General features: G+C 26.4%; 1 protein-coding gene across 6 annotated transcripts in view; it reads left to right on the top strand.

Moving 5' to 3' along the window:
• Positions 1-18,011, top strand: part of NFAT (nuclear factor of activated T cells 3) — a 182,897-nt gene that overhangs the window by 147,965 nt on the left and 16,921 nt on the right. For all 6 annotated transcript variants that reach the window (XM_075356143.1, XM_075356142.1, XM_075356139.1 and 3 more), the window contains 6 exons: positions 134-264; positions 1,627-1,822; positions 4,951-5,141; positions 7,081-7,262; positions 10,312-10,496; positions 12,458-12,638. In XM_075356143.1, coding sequence (XP_075212258.1) covers positions 134-264; positions 1,627-1,822; positions 4,951-5,141; positions 7,081-7,262; positions 10,312-10,496; positions 12,458-12,638 — 1,066 coding nt within the window. The remainder of the gene's footprint in view (positions 1-133; positions 265-1,626; positions 1,823-4,950; positions 5,142-7,080; positions 7,263-10,311; positions 10,497-12,457; positions 12,639-18,011) is intronic.

Below are 18,011 nucleotides of genomic sequence, written 5' to 3'. Positions count from 1 at the left end.
AAGCTTCTGTTCCTTATTTGATTTACTAAAGTATGAAATAAAGTTCTTTTTTAATTTCTGTCAAAATATATAATAGGAAAGAGCTGTAGAAAAAGTTGAATGTGAAGTATATTATTGTGTTAATTTTTTTTAGGCTTGGTCAGAAAGATTACCCACTTTGAAGCGGCAAAGGATAGATATCAAACTGGAGTCTGACAACGCAAATGATGATTATGCATTCCCAAGAGATATTCAACAAGAAGAGGCTGCAGCTGTGCCCTTGTGGTAAGTAGCGTGTTTATTAGACTGAAGCATCATTCATGCACTACTTGATTGTTGTTTTCAATATTAATTGCTAAGTTTTTCTTTTTTTAATAAATTTTACAGTGATTATACACTCAACACTTAATTTAAATTATGTTTATATATGCTTTTTTTTTTTCAAAAAATTACTTATTTGTAAATTTTACATGAGGAGTTAAATATTACACGAGGAGTAATATCATCATATTAATACAGCAATGCACTGGGACTCAGTATATGTCTTAACTGTAGTAGAAAGAAATTTGTGCTGGTATTACTCATTTAATAGCAATCACTTAAATTGTATGCTGCAGTTGAAAACCTAGTGAATTCCAAAGTTTTCTGTATAATATAATTTTTTGTAATTATAAAATGGTTGAAATTTCTTGTCGGCTTCGAAAATTTAATGAAGATAATGTAGTGATTGATGGATAAAGTGGGACAATAGTGCAGTATGTTTAAAAATGATTAGTCCAAGATCCATGAACAAGAGAGAAGTAACAGGGTAACTTATTTTCAATGACCCTTTCTATCTTTTACACTTTTAATTTGATAGTGGTGCCGCATTCCATGAAATAAACCAAAAACACTCCTCTCCCCTTCAGTCACAAAAAACATATTTTTTTTTTTTTGGTTTAGTTGGGGAGTGATTACAGCCCCATACCATCAACTGGTTGTTTCTACATTCTGATGTAAAATCCAATATTGCCCATAAAAATTTTAACGAAGTTGCATAATCTTCAATGTTGTAAAAATTCAAGAAACGTTAATAACAATCCTATCTAGTCAACTTATAAAAGAATTTAGTTATCTGTAGAGCACAAAACCTACGATAGCCAAGCAAAACTGTGATCACTTCATGAATATCTAAGTGAGAAGTCTCAAAAAATTAGTCAAAAAAACTAAAACAGTGATCACTGGAAATTTTGTACCAAACAACTACCAATCTCATGAACAGGAGAGAAGTAGCAGGGTAGCTGTTGTTAATGATGAATTTTAAATGGAAACTGAAATTAAATGGTTCAAGCAAATTAAAGAGGACCTAAGGGTAGCAAGCATAAACTTAATTGATTTAAAAGATAAAAGGGTGCTTAGTAAAAAAATTTTAGAATACAAAGGAATCCAGAAGGAGAAAAAAATGCACTAACCTAAATTGGTCTGAAGAAAGAAGGAAGTTTCATGGAGAAAGAATGAAGGACTGTTAGAGAGCTAAAAAATTACCCAGAAGTTAACTATTCTTTGTATCTCATAGTAACCAGTGTTGGAAAAAAAATTAAATATATATATATAAAAGTTAGATGAATTTTAAAAAATGTTAACAATGAAAATGATTTTAAATTTCAGTATGCCGCCACCACCTCGTTCAACTGAAGCTTCACCAACATTACTTAATAATCAATCAAACTCTGTATCAAGTGATGGAAGAATTCAATTACAGATTATTAGCCAACCAGAACATCAGCATAGAGCCCGGTACCAAACTGAAGGTAGTCGTGGAGCTGTTAAGGACCGTTCTGGAAATGGATTTCCTGTTGTTAAGGTATTCTAACTTAATGAATGTACTTAAAATATAATAGTAAATAATTCTTTATGTCCTAAAACATTAACATACATCTGTAATGGATGTTTCATATTACCATACAATTGAAAATAAAAACATCCTCTCTTCAAAGTTACTTAATTTTTTTTATTGAAAATTGGTCGTTTTAACTTATTTTCTTAATCAGGTAGTTTTTTCAGAATACTGATGGGATCATTAGAGAAAGGAAAGCCCAGCAATGAGTCTTTTCACTTTGTTTAGAGGTTAACTACCCTTTAGTGTTTAGTAATGATTTCGTTAATAAGATTACCTGGGGTAAACTTCTTTGCCACTGTAGTAAACTTTTAATGTTTTTCTATTTGATATTTTTACATATTGCATTTTTTTATCAACCATATGTTTGTCAATCTTATCATCGGTAAATATACTAGCAGTGGCATCAAGAGAGTTCACTACAAAGCTAGTATGAAAAGGAAGGTGATTTTATGTGTAGAAAAAAACTGGAATAGATCAGTTTCAAGAAAGTTTGATAGTGAAGAAACAAATCTTTATTGATGGCGTGAACAACATATCTGATTTTTACTTGCAAATCTACGACAAATAATTTCCCAGATCCAAAAACAGGAAGACTTCTTCCAAGTAGATTAGCTCAATTTATAAAGAATGTTTGATCTAAAGCACTGCCACTAACAATACAAATGTTTGATAAATTAAAAATTAAAAATTTTAATGCATTAAGAGGCTAGTGTAGAAAATTTATTAAAGTGATTAATAAACTAAACTAAATAAATAAATTAAACTTAAGTGAAAATTTTCTCTTAGATGGAGAATATCAATCTGCCAAAAAGTTCATGCAGATTTTGAAGACAGCTCGTCCAGTTTCAGCGACATGGCATTGGATTTTGTACAAGACACACATATAAATTTAAGAATATTAGAAATGCAGATGAAACCCTTCCTTTATTTTTATATGCTGTGTAATTATGCAGTAACTTCAAAGGGTGAAAAAGAAGTTAAAATAGTAGAGGATATGAAAAACATGTCACTGTAATGCTATGTATTACACCAGATGGCCAGAAAGTATTGCCATTTTTAATGTTAAATAGGAAAACAATCCCCCAAAAAAATAAATATCCCAGTGATGTGATAATGTGTACCCACAAGATTGGTTGAATGACTTCCAAAATTATGGAAGACTGGGTAAATGCTGAGAAGACCAGGAACTCTCCAAAAACCTAAAAACATACTTGTAATGGATGCATTAAGAAGACATTCAGATTCAGTAAGAAATAAATTAAAGAAAAAAACTTTGACTGTAATAATTCTGGGTGGTATTACGACCAGCCACTCGATGTCTTATGAAAGCTTTCAAAGACAATTTAAGAGAAGAATACAAAAACTGGTTACATTCAGCAGATCATCCTTCAACTGCTTCTGGAAAAATAAAAAAGACAAGTTCTTCAACCAAATGTTAAGAATGGGTTTTTATCACCTGGAATGAAATCCTGAATGAAATAATATCTCTCTCTAAAAAAAAAATGCAGAATCACAAATGCTATTGATGGAACAGAAGATGACTTAATATGGGATAATGTTGATGTTGACTTCACTTCCAGAGTCAGTAGTGATAATGAAAGTTAGTGTTTATATGATTTAATTATTATTTATTCATTTTAATCACTTAAATGGAATTATTTTATTATTGCGACTATAGTACTTAAATTTTAGTTTTATTAGTAGATTATCTTATCAGATTATTTTTTTTATACAATCCTTTGAAGTAATTTTTTTCTTTTTTTTAGATAAATCGTATTATTCTTATTTTTATAAATATATCAAGTTTCAATGTTTCAGCTTGCATTGTTATAACTAATATTTTGTAATATGTAAATATGATTGATTTAATAATTACAACATTTATATCCTTCCTTACAGTCTAGGTGTTACCATTTATTTATAAAATTATTAACATTACAATAATCATTTTTAATAAAATAATTGGGCAAAAGTTTCTTAAAACTGTTAGAATAATATAAGAATTTGGACTAATAAAAAATTTACAGAAAGCAAATTGAGGGCCTTTGCCTTAATCTTAAACTTATTAGTGTGACAATTTATTTTATAATTGTTATTTGCTTTTTTATATTTCATTAATTTTATGTGTGTTGTTTTATAAATAAAGTGTCCAATATAAAACTATTTAAAGTAAGATCTACTTATTAGTATTTTACCTTCTTTATCACAAGAAGGAATGTATCCCTCTGTGGGATTTTATTGTTAGTGAACCAATCACAGTGAAAATTGTTAATATAACTGCAACTATGTTTGTTCATGCTATTAGCCTTTAATATTAAGAATATACCTCAGACAGTATCATTAATTTTTATTTTTTATACTGAAAAATATGAAGATGTTTTTAAAGTAAGAATTGTTTTCAATTTATTAACAATTAAATTGAATTCTTTGGAATGCAACCTGTTCTGGAAGATGTCTTAAGTTGTCTGTGACACTGTCAGTTGGAGCAAGCTCTTAAATGCACTAGTTGTTAATTTTCAGTGGCATTTCATCAACCATTTTAATTATCAGTCCACTGATTGTGAGGTATAATCAGTAATTCATTTTTTAAATTACAAAATTTACATCTGGCTGAAATTCAACAGCAGCTAGTTGAAGATCATAGAAAAGGTATGATGAATAAAGTAAATTTGCAGAAATTTACTTTATTCACTAAAATGTTATGTCATAATGTAAATAAACACCAGTTTGGGCTGCTTACTTAGGAAGTGTGTCTGCTCCACAATAACATGTCTTTTTATGTTTCTCAAAACATCTGGTGCCATCTGCTTTTCATGCTTTCCTGAAATTAAATAAATTTTTGTGTAGAAAATGCACATAAAAGACTATTTTCCATCAAACTGTCATGACTTGTTCAAAGAAAGGCACCTAAGTTCTTTAACATGGAGATTATCAAGCTTGCCTATCAATTTAAGTAGTTTACTTTTTAATTGTGCTTCAGATCTGTTTGTTAATTTTTTTAAGTTACTATAATAAAAATTTCTTAATGATGTTATTTATTTGATTAATATTTTTTAATATTGTTTTAGATCATATTGTGCTTTTCATTACAGTTAGTTGGATACAACAGGCCTGCCATTATCGAAGTATTCATTGGAACAGATCATGGGCGTATCATCCCACATATGTTCTACCAGGCATGTCGTGTATCTGGTAAAAACTCCACGCCGTGTGTGGAGAAGAAAGTTGATGGAACTGTTATAATTGAGATTGAAGCATTGCCAGAGAGAGATATGACTGTAACGTTAGTATTATTTATATATATATATATATATATATATGTGTGTGTTTATGTTTATTTATACTTTATTCTTATAAATGTTTTCTGTTTCATTAACTATTTTTAACAAGTGAAACTGACCACTGTGGTAGATTATTGGCATTTCAGCCTTTTATCTAGGTCAGCTTCAAGTTTAAAGTTTAAATCCCAGTCAGGCTTACCATTTTCTTTTTGCTACAAAATTTCATTTTGTTTTCTCATATACAAAATATAAAATTGTTTGCTGTAACCATTTACTGAGGACACTCACTGATTAATATGTACAGACATACTTTTTGTGGTGTATTTTTCAATACAGATAATTTGCAATGAAAATAGTATATGACACACATTTGTAGATATATGAAGATTATAACTGTGAATTCTTTAACAGAATACAGGTAATTTTACTGAAGCACAGATCATTGATTCTATGATGTATACTCGCATTGAAAAATTGTACAAAACAATTCCTTCACCACAAATCACACAAAACAATACAACAAAAACCCAGTCAATTTTAACACTCCTCTACATCCAGTAAAAATAAAAATCACAGATTTTTTTATGTTATTTATGATATATGTTATTTATTTGTTTGAGTTAGACCCTTTACAAACCATATGTATATTCATAGGTCAGTTCTATTTATGGAATACACTTCTAACTCGTGTGAAACCAGTAGGAACAGAATATTTTTTTAGCATTTATAACACTTTTTCTTTTTTCAATTCCTGACCAAAATGCTACATTTTTTATTTTTTTATTTGTAAGTGTATATGATTAGTAAAATAATTGAAATTAATTTTTGATAAATACTGAGATGAGAAGATTCATTCTACATGAAGTGTTTATTTTAGTAATAATTTTTTTCTATTGACTTCAATACTTTATTATCAAGTGCAAATCATTAAAATATAACTTCACTGTTTGTAAATTTACAGTGATATGTTTTCTTGTATTAAAACATGTGTGAAAAGAATTTATTTAAAATTAAATTATTTAATTAACTATTGCACTTATTCTGAATTGTTAAAAAATTTATGAAAATTAATTTTTCAAACACTTGTTAAACAATAATTTCATAAATTCCTGTTTGATGCATTGCAAGTGTTCTGACTTGCAAACATTTATTTTTAAAATGAGGAACTTTCATAATTCTAAAACAATCATTGATTTCTTCTTCTGTTTAAGTTTGTAACGTAAAACATTTTACATTTGAGAGAAAGGGTTTAATTTTTATTTTTTATATGTTTTCAAAGCATTGCTACATAGTGACATTAAGTATTTGTAATCATGTCTAAGTTAAGGTATGTTTGGTCAGTTATGATTGCAAACTTTTTTACTTGATGTGAACAATTTTTCCATGAGTAAATATATTGGTGATAACAATTAAGGGTCATTGGAATACAGCTTTAAATATTTAGATTTGGGTTACAAAGGTAAGGATCAGATTACTCAGTATTCATCATTACAGTTGCATAAGCTTAAGTTTGATTGGAAAAGAAAATTTCTTCACCATCTGTTTTTTTTGTTCTAGTTTCTTATTCTTATCACTTTTCGAGATGTTATCAAGAGTCCTATTCGTTGAATCAGCAGTTAGCATATTAATTGCTGATCCACTGTAGTTATGGTAGTTATTTATTATTGGATTTAGGCAGACTGTTAAAGTAAAAAGTGCACTTTGGACATTCAGGATTAGTTTCTGTTTAAGGACTCTACTTATGTCCGAATATAAAGATATTCAAAATCTTAATTGGTATATGTCTTGTAAAACTTTACAGTTGTAAATAATAACAATTGTAATTTTTATTTTTGTTAAATCAAATTTTGTATTATTTACACATTTGTGTAGAGTTCTTAGTTTTTTTCCATATGTTATTTGTATAAATTCTAAAAAAGAAATGTTTCTATTTCATTGCAGGTGTGATTGTGTAGGAATCTTGAAAGAGAGAAATGTTGATGTTGAACATAGATTTCCTGAAGAAAGCCCTGGAAGAAGTAAAAAGAAATCTACACGATGTAGAATGGCTTTCAGAACAATTGTTACAACTGATAGTGGATCAAGAGAGACATTGCAAGTTGTCTCACAACCTATTGTTTGTAGTAAGTTAATTTTTATATCTAATTTAATACATGTTGTGCAGTGGAAAATCCAACAAACCTGAACAGCAATCAGGGAAGGGTTTTGTTTTTTTTTGGAACTGTTCTGTAATTAGTTTTGGGAGTAAACCAAAAAGTAATGTATTCAGTGATATTATATGCTCAATGAAATTTCATAAGTAATCACAGAAAAGTGTAATTAATTCTTTTAACATTTTCATTGCTCGTTGTTTTTGTAGGTTCACATATTCAACTGTTAGAAAAAAAATTGTCTTTCTCAAATAAAAGAATATTAATCTTTCATGTATGCTGTATAAATTATATAAATTGTTTCTTAGTGCAGTTGCGGAAAGTAAAGGTTACCTCAGTGACAAAACTTTGGCCTCGTTCAGTATTTCAGATTTAAAAAAAATTAATTTCATAATATTTTAAACCATTAAGAAATAAGTGGCATTTATTTCTTCTATTTGTGTGCCGCCAACTTCAGTAGTAAAGTTTTATGTCTTTCGTTTGGAGATTCTGACTTCAAAACCTGTCAGACGTGGTATGTTACAAATATCACAAATTTCCATTTTCCATTCCCTTTAGAAAATTGGTATCAAAAAGGCATTCATGGGTAAAATTCACTCAAATCTACTCACCAAACCCCGAAGAATGAAAGAAATGAGTATAAAAAAAAAAACAAGATTTTGAAACATAAATGTGTTGTACTTCTCTGTTATTATAAGTATGTTGTAGATTTATATGATTTAACTACCTACCATTTTAACTACATTAAGATAATGTAAATCAATTTTTCTATTTGAAAATTGATTTTTAAACGTATATTAGTTTTTACCTTAACGTAAACAATGAAAAGGAGTCTTTTCAGAATGAATAATTTTACTATTAATTATTAGTGATTTGTAGTAATTTGTATGTTTAGTACTGCTTACCTTTCTAAGTTTCATTCTTTTATCTCTTGTTGATGTGTTTCGGAGTTTTAACACTCCATTGTTAAAACTTATAGTACAGCACTTTATATTTCTGTTGATCTTTATATAGTGTTTAGTCAATGCCCTTTCCTATGTTTGATGTCATGCCTTATCTGGCCTTCTTGTTTATTTGATTTTGGTTATACTTATCTTTTAATTTTATTTATCTATTTTCTGCTTTCAATAGATTGAGGTTCTTGAAAAGGATATCTGCTTGATTATTGATCTATTAATTTATGATTATTTAATTGTTACTTTTTAATTTAAAAATTTCTAGATTGAAAAATGTTCATTCTTCTTCCTTTAACACATTTGTGAATTAATTTCGTTGATTCTTCCATTTTCATTGGGGTATGTCTTTCTTTTATTAAATGCATTGCATAATCAGAATATTTTTTTTTATTTTTGAAAGATCTCATGTGTTTGTTTATCTTAATTTTAATTTTCTTTCCATTTTCCCAGTGTATGTTGCATTGCATTTACATTTAATTTTGTATATATCATTACTGTTGTATATATTTATTTCTTCTATGTTGCTATTAAAAAAAATTTTTTTTTAGTATATTATTTGTATTTATAACCATTTTTATATTATATTTATTAAATAATTGTTTAATTGGGTAATTTTTTCCCAGTAAATGTTAATTTACTCCATTTAAAGGTTTCTTTATCATTTGTTATTTTAGTTTTATTTAATCTATTTCTATTTTTACTCATTTTTCTGATCATTTATTTTTTATACCCGTTATTTTCTGATTTGAAAGATAGTGTTTAATTCTTTTTTATATGCAGGTTTCTTTAATGGTAGTTTACATAGTCTATCACATATCTAAAAGCCACTAATTTATGCTTCATTGGGTGATTCAAATTGTAAACTATGATGTTATCTGTAAAGATTTCTTTTCTGTATATTTCAAAATCTTTATTATTATTATTATTTCTTTTTGTTATGTCTAGAAAATTAATAGTTTTGTCTTTTTCTTTTTCCATCGTATATGTAATATTATGGTGGAATTTGTTAATTTCTTCCAGAATCTTTTCTTCATTATTATTTGTTTCTTTTTTAAATACTAATCAAGTGTCACCCATGTACCTAATATATTCTAACATTTGTATTTTTTCATATTTGGTATATTATTATCTTCCATATTCTGGATTTGTAATAACTAGTAATAAATAACATGAACACTTATTCACATTTTCCATGTAGTTTTATTAGGATGAAGAGATTTTATGTATTTCATGATTTTTTTAATTAGTCTGAATTGTAAACTTATTATTAGAAATTCATTACAGTTGTGAGTAAAATACATAACATTAAAACAAATTAACTTAGCCAACAATCTATACTAAATAGTATGTATTAGAAAGAAAAAAATCAAAAATGCATAATTTTAAAGTTATTAAAGATGAAGGAGATTAATCAGGATAGCCATTGTCAATTTTAGGAAGAAAGTGAAAAACTACATATAAGATTATTTGTATCATACTCTTATTTAGCAAAAAATATGAGTGTTATTACATTGCATGAAATTTGAACAGCTTCTTTGTTTTTACTCCCAACGTAAAAGGAGAGTAATTGACAAATTTTTATGTTTATGGTTTTGTTAAATATTTGACAGCTCTCAAAATAAGTTATGAGAATCCTTCCTTCGGTTGTATAAGGAATAAGGAAACAATAAGTATTATATTTATTGTTTTTATAGTTTTGCTGAAGTAATTTAATAATGGTCAGCAGCAGATTTTATTAGTTTCAACTCTGTCACTAATATGTTATGTGAATTTTTGTGTAGCTCTTGGCAAATAATTTGATGTGTGGCCTGCAGTTTGTTACACCTAAGGATGATGCTATTATATTTATTTCTTATACCCCAATCAAGATAACAGTGCATGAATGAATTATTCTTTATTTATTCTGTCACTTTTTTGGGTTATTTACTATTTATAAGTTGTTTACTTTAAGTTTATTACACTATACAGTTTTTTTAAATGACAGTTAAAAATGAATAAAATTATATATATATATATATATATATATATATATATATACAAATTGCTTATTTTACTGTCTGAAACAGCCCAACCACCAGGAGTTCCTGAGATTGGGAAGAAGTCACTGTTAGGATGCCCTGCTACAGGAGGTTTAGAAATTGTTATTCTGGGTAAAAACTTCCTTAAGGATACAAAGGTCATATTCCAGCATGAAGATGCAGAAGGTCGGTGGGAAGCAATTGTACCACCAGACAAAGAGTTTCTTCAGCAGGTAACCTATTTGTATGATATTTTATGATAACAAATTAATTTAGAAAAATCACTTTATTGTTTAAAGAAAAATGAAATAAAAGTATATTAGAATGCATTTTTTATTTATAGTAGAAAGTGAGTTACACTGTTTGGTATGGTTTTAAAAGTTATTGTACTTATTATAATATAGATTGCACAAACAGCTTTATCATTGATGTCTTTTAATTTTAATACTTCCAAATTAAGTACAGATTCATTTGTAATGATCTAATCAATGTTAAATATAAAATTTGTGATGCACATGTTTATGTAATATAATTTGTCCATGTAAGTATCTCAGTGGCATTTAGAATGCCATGATAAATCATGGTGTGTATTAGAAAACCATTCCTTTGATAGGTAAATAGAAATAGCTGTTTAAAACAAAGAAATTAATCAAGGAAATAAAATCAAAATTTTAATTAATTCACACATCAAAATATAAAGAAAATATTGTTGACTTCTTCTAAGAATCAGTAGGAGTTCTAGTTAAGATAACCCCCATTTTTAAGATATTCCATTTAGAAGATTGTTAAGATATCCCCATTTTTAATTCACCTCTAAAAATCACTATAAAAGCGGCAGAAGTAGTAAATTACCACAGTATTAAAGAAGATTACCTTGGTTTCTGATAATAATGCAACACCTAATCGTTAATTTAATAATACCTCTTGCTTTCTGTCGCATAAAAACTGAATCCAATAATTAGAGTTTACTTTTATTTCTGTTCTCATAACCCATTAACCCATATGAGATACTTTTCTAGGTGATCAACAAGTAATTTAGCAAGTGTCTGACCCGTTACATAGCTCTTAACTAAGAGGATTATGAAATCTTCATCAGGAATGTCATATCTATTAAACCTCATTCTAAGGCACCTAGCATTTAACTTTTATCTTCTCCCCAACTGATATTCTTCTATAATCCAGGTGCAGCCAAGCATTATCCAGAATCCAAGAATGATGCCTTCCAAGGTTTTGGAAATAGAATTTGGTGGCAGAAGTAACCCATTTCCATTAGCTGTAATTTGTATTAGAACAGTATTTACCCAGATATTTCAATAACCTAACAGTACAAAAATAATTTTGTCACATAATGTTATTTTTCAAATTTTTTAAGCAAAATATTTAATAATAAAATGTTTGTGACTAAAAATCTTCTGTTAAATTAATAAAACATTAATTTCATTACTGAAAATCCCAAAATATATATACCAAGCAAACATAACCATACCAGCAATACAATACAATTATGCATTGAGCTACTGACATGCAGAAAGATTAGATTAATTGTTCATTTTATGACTGTTACCTCACCAGATGCTGATACCTCATCTAAAAGGCAATTTCTATACAAAATTGATATTTTTGTGTGTTAGTGTTTTGTGAATAGAAAGAAATAAATTTTTTTTCTTCACATGTGGAAAGATCACATAAAAAGCTAACAATGTTAATCATGTAGATCATGAAAAATAAAAGTAAGTCTGTTGTTGAGGAGAATTTGTAACTTAGAAAAAAGAAATTTATTCCCAATTTAAACATATTTTATTGACAGCAGGCAGTAAGGTAGAGTATATACATATTTTGGAGCAAGTTCATAGAAGGAATATTTTGAATGTTAACATTGTTTATAACCATGATAAAGCCATCTTAGTAATCTAGCGATTAATTTTTGCTGAATCTACATTGTGATTTTGCAATATTTCAATTAATATCATTAGACATTTTTTAACAATAAACTGTATAAAAGGCTTCTCAAGAATCATAATTTATGTTTATCAAAGTAATGTATTACTAAATTTTAAATTAGCGAAGTTAATTTTGTTTTTACTAAGATCATCAGATGAGATTATAAAGCTTAACTATTGCATAATAATACTATTTTGTCTTTACTATATGAATATGGTATTTTGTTTTGATAATTTTGGTTTTAAAATTGCAGTCTCATCTGGTATGTGTAGTGCCGCCTTTTAAGCAACAAAATATTCAAGCTCCAGTCACAGTAAAATTGATTATAAAATCCAGTGATAAAAGAAGTGATCCACATGATTTTATTTATACTCCTCCTAGACAAGTTTATAATTTATACCCTGGGCCTTTGCCTATGCCTCAGCAAGTTCCAGGTATGTTAATTTCATCTAGTATTTAATTGTTATAACTAATATGAACACCTAGCCACATCAGCAGCATGATGTAAAGTAGAGCAAATTATTCTAATAACAAACTAACTTGATGTAACAATGAACTAACAATTCCTTACAAAGTAAAAGTATAAAAAGTTATTGCTTTGTGACTGTTTAAAATACATGTTATGTGATGTGTTTAAGTTTGGAAATAACTTTGATAATATTTTCTCTAGACAAGTTCTAACTTGTTAAATGACATCATATTTTTATATGAAGATTCAAATTACATAATGTGTTAGATTCCTTTTTTGACCTATATTTGTAAATATTTAATTCATTTTAAGTTTTTTCTTCACATCAAAAGAATGATTATTTATAAGAGGTCGCTGGATCTCACATTGTGTCTGTGTGTGTAATATGTATATAATATATATATATAGTAATAATGTGCTCATATTACATATTAAAAAGTTAGTTACTGTAGTATTATATTTAATTATTTTTTAAATTATATAATTTCCATATTGTTAAATTATTGATTACTAATACTGATGTATGTTATTTAACATTCATTAATTTAAGTATTTAAATCTTATTTTCCCAACTGAACTCATTTTAACTTAATTTTTGTTATAAATCTTAGTCTTTTCATCAAAAATTAAATACGAAAACTTGCCTTTTGTTAATCTGTTGAAAAAAATTTATTAATCTTGCTTGGCATTTTGGAACTTGCTCTGTTTTACTGGGCTGCTTTCATCCTCAAATCATGGAAAAATTTTTATAAATTTATAATGTATGAAATATGTGTATACTTTTTTTGAAAAATTATATGCATGCCTTTTTTTCTTTTTGGTTACACAATTCAAGCAGTAAATCATTTTTAACTTTTTAGTATTGTTTAAATACTGTTTTTTATTATTCTACCTTACCTCATATTTGTTAAAAGTATTATGTAATATTTAGTTTTATTTTATATTCACTTTTTATATTATGTGCACTTTTTTCCATAAAAATATATGTAGTATACATGTGTTTGAAAGTATGTAGAATTTACTGATCAAAATTGTTTAAATTAGATAATACTTATCACGGCATTATTTTATCTATCTCTTTTAATTAAATTGAGTGCACTGTTTTCTTAATTGGCCATGATTTGGGTGTGGCTATGGTGTTCCAACACAAGTATGGCATGTTGCGTGGATATAATTGTAGTTCTTGTTTGCTAAACCTAATATAATTAGAGTAAAGCTTAAAATACTGCCATTTACAGAAAGAAAATAAAGATTATTAAAAGTATATTCTTATTTTAATATTATTTTTTTCAGTTCTCAAATTTATTTAACATATTTACTTATTTATTTTAATGGAAAATCGTCTCCACATGTTTTAATTGAAATACTGATTTAGCTCATTTTCAGTGTATAGAAGAAAATTATTAATTATACAAGTTGTATGCTATTTAATTATTGTTTTTAATAACATTTTTTTGATTTTATAAAATTGAATTAGAATCGTTGTCATTTAAATATTTTCAGTTAAAAAAATATATAAGGCATTATTTAAAGCTGATCTCTTTGTATATAAACAAAGCAAAACCATCCAGGTTGTATAATCTTTCCCTTATTAATAGTCTTATTATTATTATTATTATTTATTTTTTTTTTTATTATTTTTTTAATATAGTAAATTAAACAGTGAAATTATAGTTACAAATTCTATTTATAATTTAAAAAATAAAGTATAGAAAATTGGTTTTGCTTTTGTTTATTTATTAAAATTGATGGCAAATACAGAGCTTGAATGATGTGTGATAGTTAAGTATGTTAGATGTGTGCAGTTTTGTTTGATTGTGTGTGCGGATCTGAAGTTTTTGTCATCATATATAATTTTTATTTTGTGAACAAGGCATCCAAGCATTCTTTTCATAATTTTAACTGATTAACTACTGTTTCTAGTGTTAAATTGTATTATTGATTCAGTTTTGTTTAATTTGAATATACTTTTACACCTTTATGTAATCTAAATTTAAAAATTAGCTTTATTATTTATTTTTATTAATTAATTTGTTTGAAACCAAAAGAGAGAGTAGAGTAATATTCAGTTTAAGTACATTCTGAATGAAGAAAAATTTTATTTGGATGATTGTTACTTTATCAGATTTATAAACTTATTCACATGTTATGAGTTGCTTTGTTCACACTTCTATAAAAATTTGTGTCAGAAAGCTTTATTTTCAAGAGTAAACATTTAGTTCTTTCAAAAATTATATTTTCTAGCTTATAAATTACTTAATCTATTTTTCTTGTATATTTTTCTAAAATTTTTCCTTTTTTTTAAATTTAATTACCACTATAATTGTCATAATTATTTTAATATTTTATTTATTGTATATTTTTTTATATTGATCAGTTTCTTTTTTGTCATTATTAAATATTATGTTTTCTTATTTACATTTGTCATAAAATATAAATATATATATTTATATTTACATATATCAATTTTTTTATAATTACATATAATTTTTTTGTTTTTATGCTAATGCTGACACAGATTTTAATCTATATAATATGAAGCATTTTATTATTGCATTGCTAACATTTGTTTGTTTCCGGACCATATATTTTTTTTGTATGTTATTGTGATTGTTTCTATGCATTTGCTTTGGTCCGCCTGTTTGCAGCAGCAGGTTTAGGTTGCCGGCACAGGGGCTAGCGGGTGCCAATTTACCACGGGTGCAGGGGTGCCAATTTTCTACCCCGGCGCGCGACACAGGTTCTGTCATCCCTCACCCTATTATTTTATCATTGCATATATTTGCCTATATAGAAGCCAAATTTTAAAATTTTTTGCAACATTTTGTTATATTTATAAAAAATAAATGAATCTGATCTCCAGAAAATTTTTTTTACAAAAATATTTGTTTTGTTTTTAATTAACTTTTTAAGGATATAGAATTATTACAGAAAAACACTTTTTACTTATAAAAATTGCAGTAATGGAGATCTTTGCTTTATTTTTATATTAAATATGTTTTGTTTTTTTTTTTGCTAAAGTTAAAAACTGTCTTATATATATTTTTAGAGGCTTCATTTTAGTCATTGTTGCTTATAAATTTTATTATTTTACTTATTTATATGTTTTATATTTTTATATATACATTTAATTTTTTTTTACTTTTCACCATGTTTGCTTTTGCAATTTTATTATTCTGTTAGGAATTTTAGTACTTGTATAATAATAAATGGTGATATTTTTTTTTACTTTTTAATACAATTCTTTAACCAAAATTTTAAAGTTTCGTATGAAAACATGAATTTTAATACCAATAGAATGTTTTTTAATTATAATTTTTGTTAAAAAGTTTAGTTTATAAAATAATTTATTGATAAAAGCCTAATATTTTATTTTAATTGTACTGTTTGTCAAAATTTATTTTGGTTTATTAATTATATACAAAGTAGTTATGGCAAGATTGAAACAATGAACCCTTTCCCTCTGAATTCACTTCGTCACATCTCACGAGATGATACATTTTACAAGTAAGTATGGTAATTGTCCCAAATTAAGAGATTAATAAAGTAAAATTAAATTATCTGGTTTTGCCTGAATCTTTTGAATATTATAAAACTTAGCATTTAAATGAAAAAAAATATATATATATATTGCTTAATAGTAAAAAAAAGATTGAAGTAATATAAAAGTTGAAAAAAATAATGGCCTGATTGATAAAAAAAGGCATGAATAGTTAACTGATTGATATTGTAAATTGGAGATATTTAATATCTTTTATTCTATTGATATGATTTTTCTTTTTATATATTTATAAATAATGAGTCATATAGAATTGAGAATGGTTTATATAATTGAGAATGTTGATTGTTGGGGATAATACTATTTATTTTTGTTTAATTTTTTTTTTATTTTAACAACTGACAAATTATACTGAAAAAAAAATTATTTCAGTTGTTTAATGCATGATGCAGTAGCAGCATTTAGTGGGTAAAAGGAAAAACTAAAGAAATACTTAACAAAGATTACATCTCAAAAATAAGTTTTAAAAGATTTTTTAAAATTCTCATTATTTCAGTATTACACTGTCTATATTTACTATTTGTATTGCTCTTTGTTCTAGTGCCTTCTACCAGTTCTATTTATTTTTATGAAGAAATCTGAAGTAACATCAGCACAACAATTTTTTTTATTTTATGTATTTTCAGGTACCCATGCTGATGCAGATGATAATAATCCCTTTGCTAGACCCAATCTGCCAAAGCATGTTTGAAAGTAATTTTTGCTATGCATGTGCTGTATGATGTATTTCGCTTTGTAGTGTGCTTAAGTGTGATTTGAATAATTGAATTTGTGTGAGGGCTTCTGTATCCATTTCCATCTGTCATATCCTTGCACCACACTTTTGTTTATTGATTCTTTTCTCTTTCTAATACTACTGTTTAGCTACTTTCTGGCTTTAGAGTTTTTCCAAGGAAGTGTATTTTCTGAACTATTTTTTGAAAGTACTTCAGTTACTTTCTTATCCTTGTAATATTTATTAATATGTTATATTTATATGAAATATTTAGTTTTTAAGTTAACTATCAAAAATATGAATTCTTATTAAAATATGGATGTTTCTAATTTTAATAAAATTAGTTTAGGGTTATATAAGCCATTTGATTGTGGTGAGTACACTTGTTACTGTGCTTATCTGTTATGGGCCAAAAAAAATCCAGCAGAATTATATTCATGAGAATGTTCATCATTTGTGTGTTTTAATTGTGTTAGTCTGGTGCCTAGGTTTTATAATTAATAGTTCTCAGTGTTTATATATATATATATAGATAGATATTAGAATTTATATTTGATGTTTGCGACAGAACATTTGCAACAGAAGAAGTATCTTTTTTATTATTAATTTTGGAACTCTAGAGCCTCTCTTTTGATCAAAAGACAAATTGTAATTAATGAAAGGAATATACAAAATGTACATAATCACAACTAATGTTGAAAATAAAAAATACTTAGAATTTTTCTTCTTGTACTTTTCTCTACATTATCGATATCAACAGCAACATTATAGATAAGGTGCCATAATATTAAAATATATTCTAAATATAATTGAACAAATTAATTATATTATTTTTATTGTCAAAATATCTTCTAAAAAATATAATAAGGCATTTTTCTTTTAATCAGACCAAGGAATCCGTGTTTTATTAGTCGTCAGATTGAGAAACTGCATTTTTTATTGATTATTGCTATAATTATTAATGAATGAACTACCAAATATCATAATTGAAGAGTTCTCATAAATTTCAAAGCTCCTTTTTATCTTACAACCACTTTAGATCAGCTTCAGTATTTCATAAAAAA

This window comes from Lycorma delicatula, chromosome 2 (assembly GCF_047948215.1).
Source record: "Lycorma delicatula isolate Av1 chromosome 2, ASM4794821v1, whole genome shotgun sequence".
Classification (NCBI taxonomy): Eukaryota; Metazoa; Arthropoda; class Insecta; order Hemiptera; family Fulgoridae; genus Lycorma; species Lycorma delicatula.
Note: the sequence above shows the minus strand (reverse complement) of the source record. Positions and strands in the feature narration are given on the sequence as shown.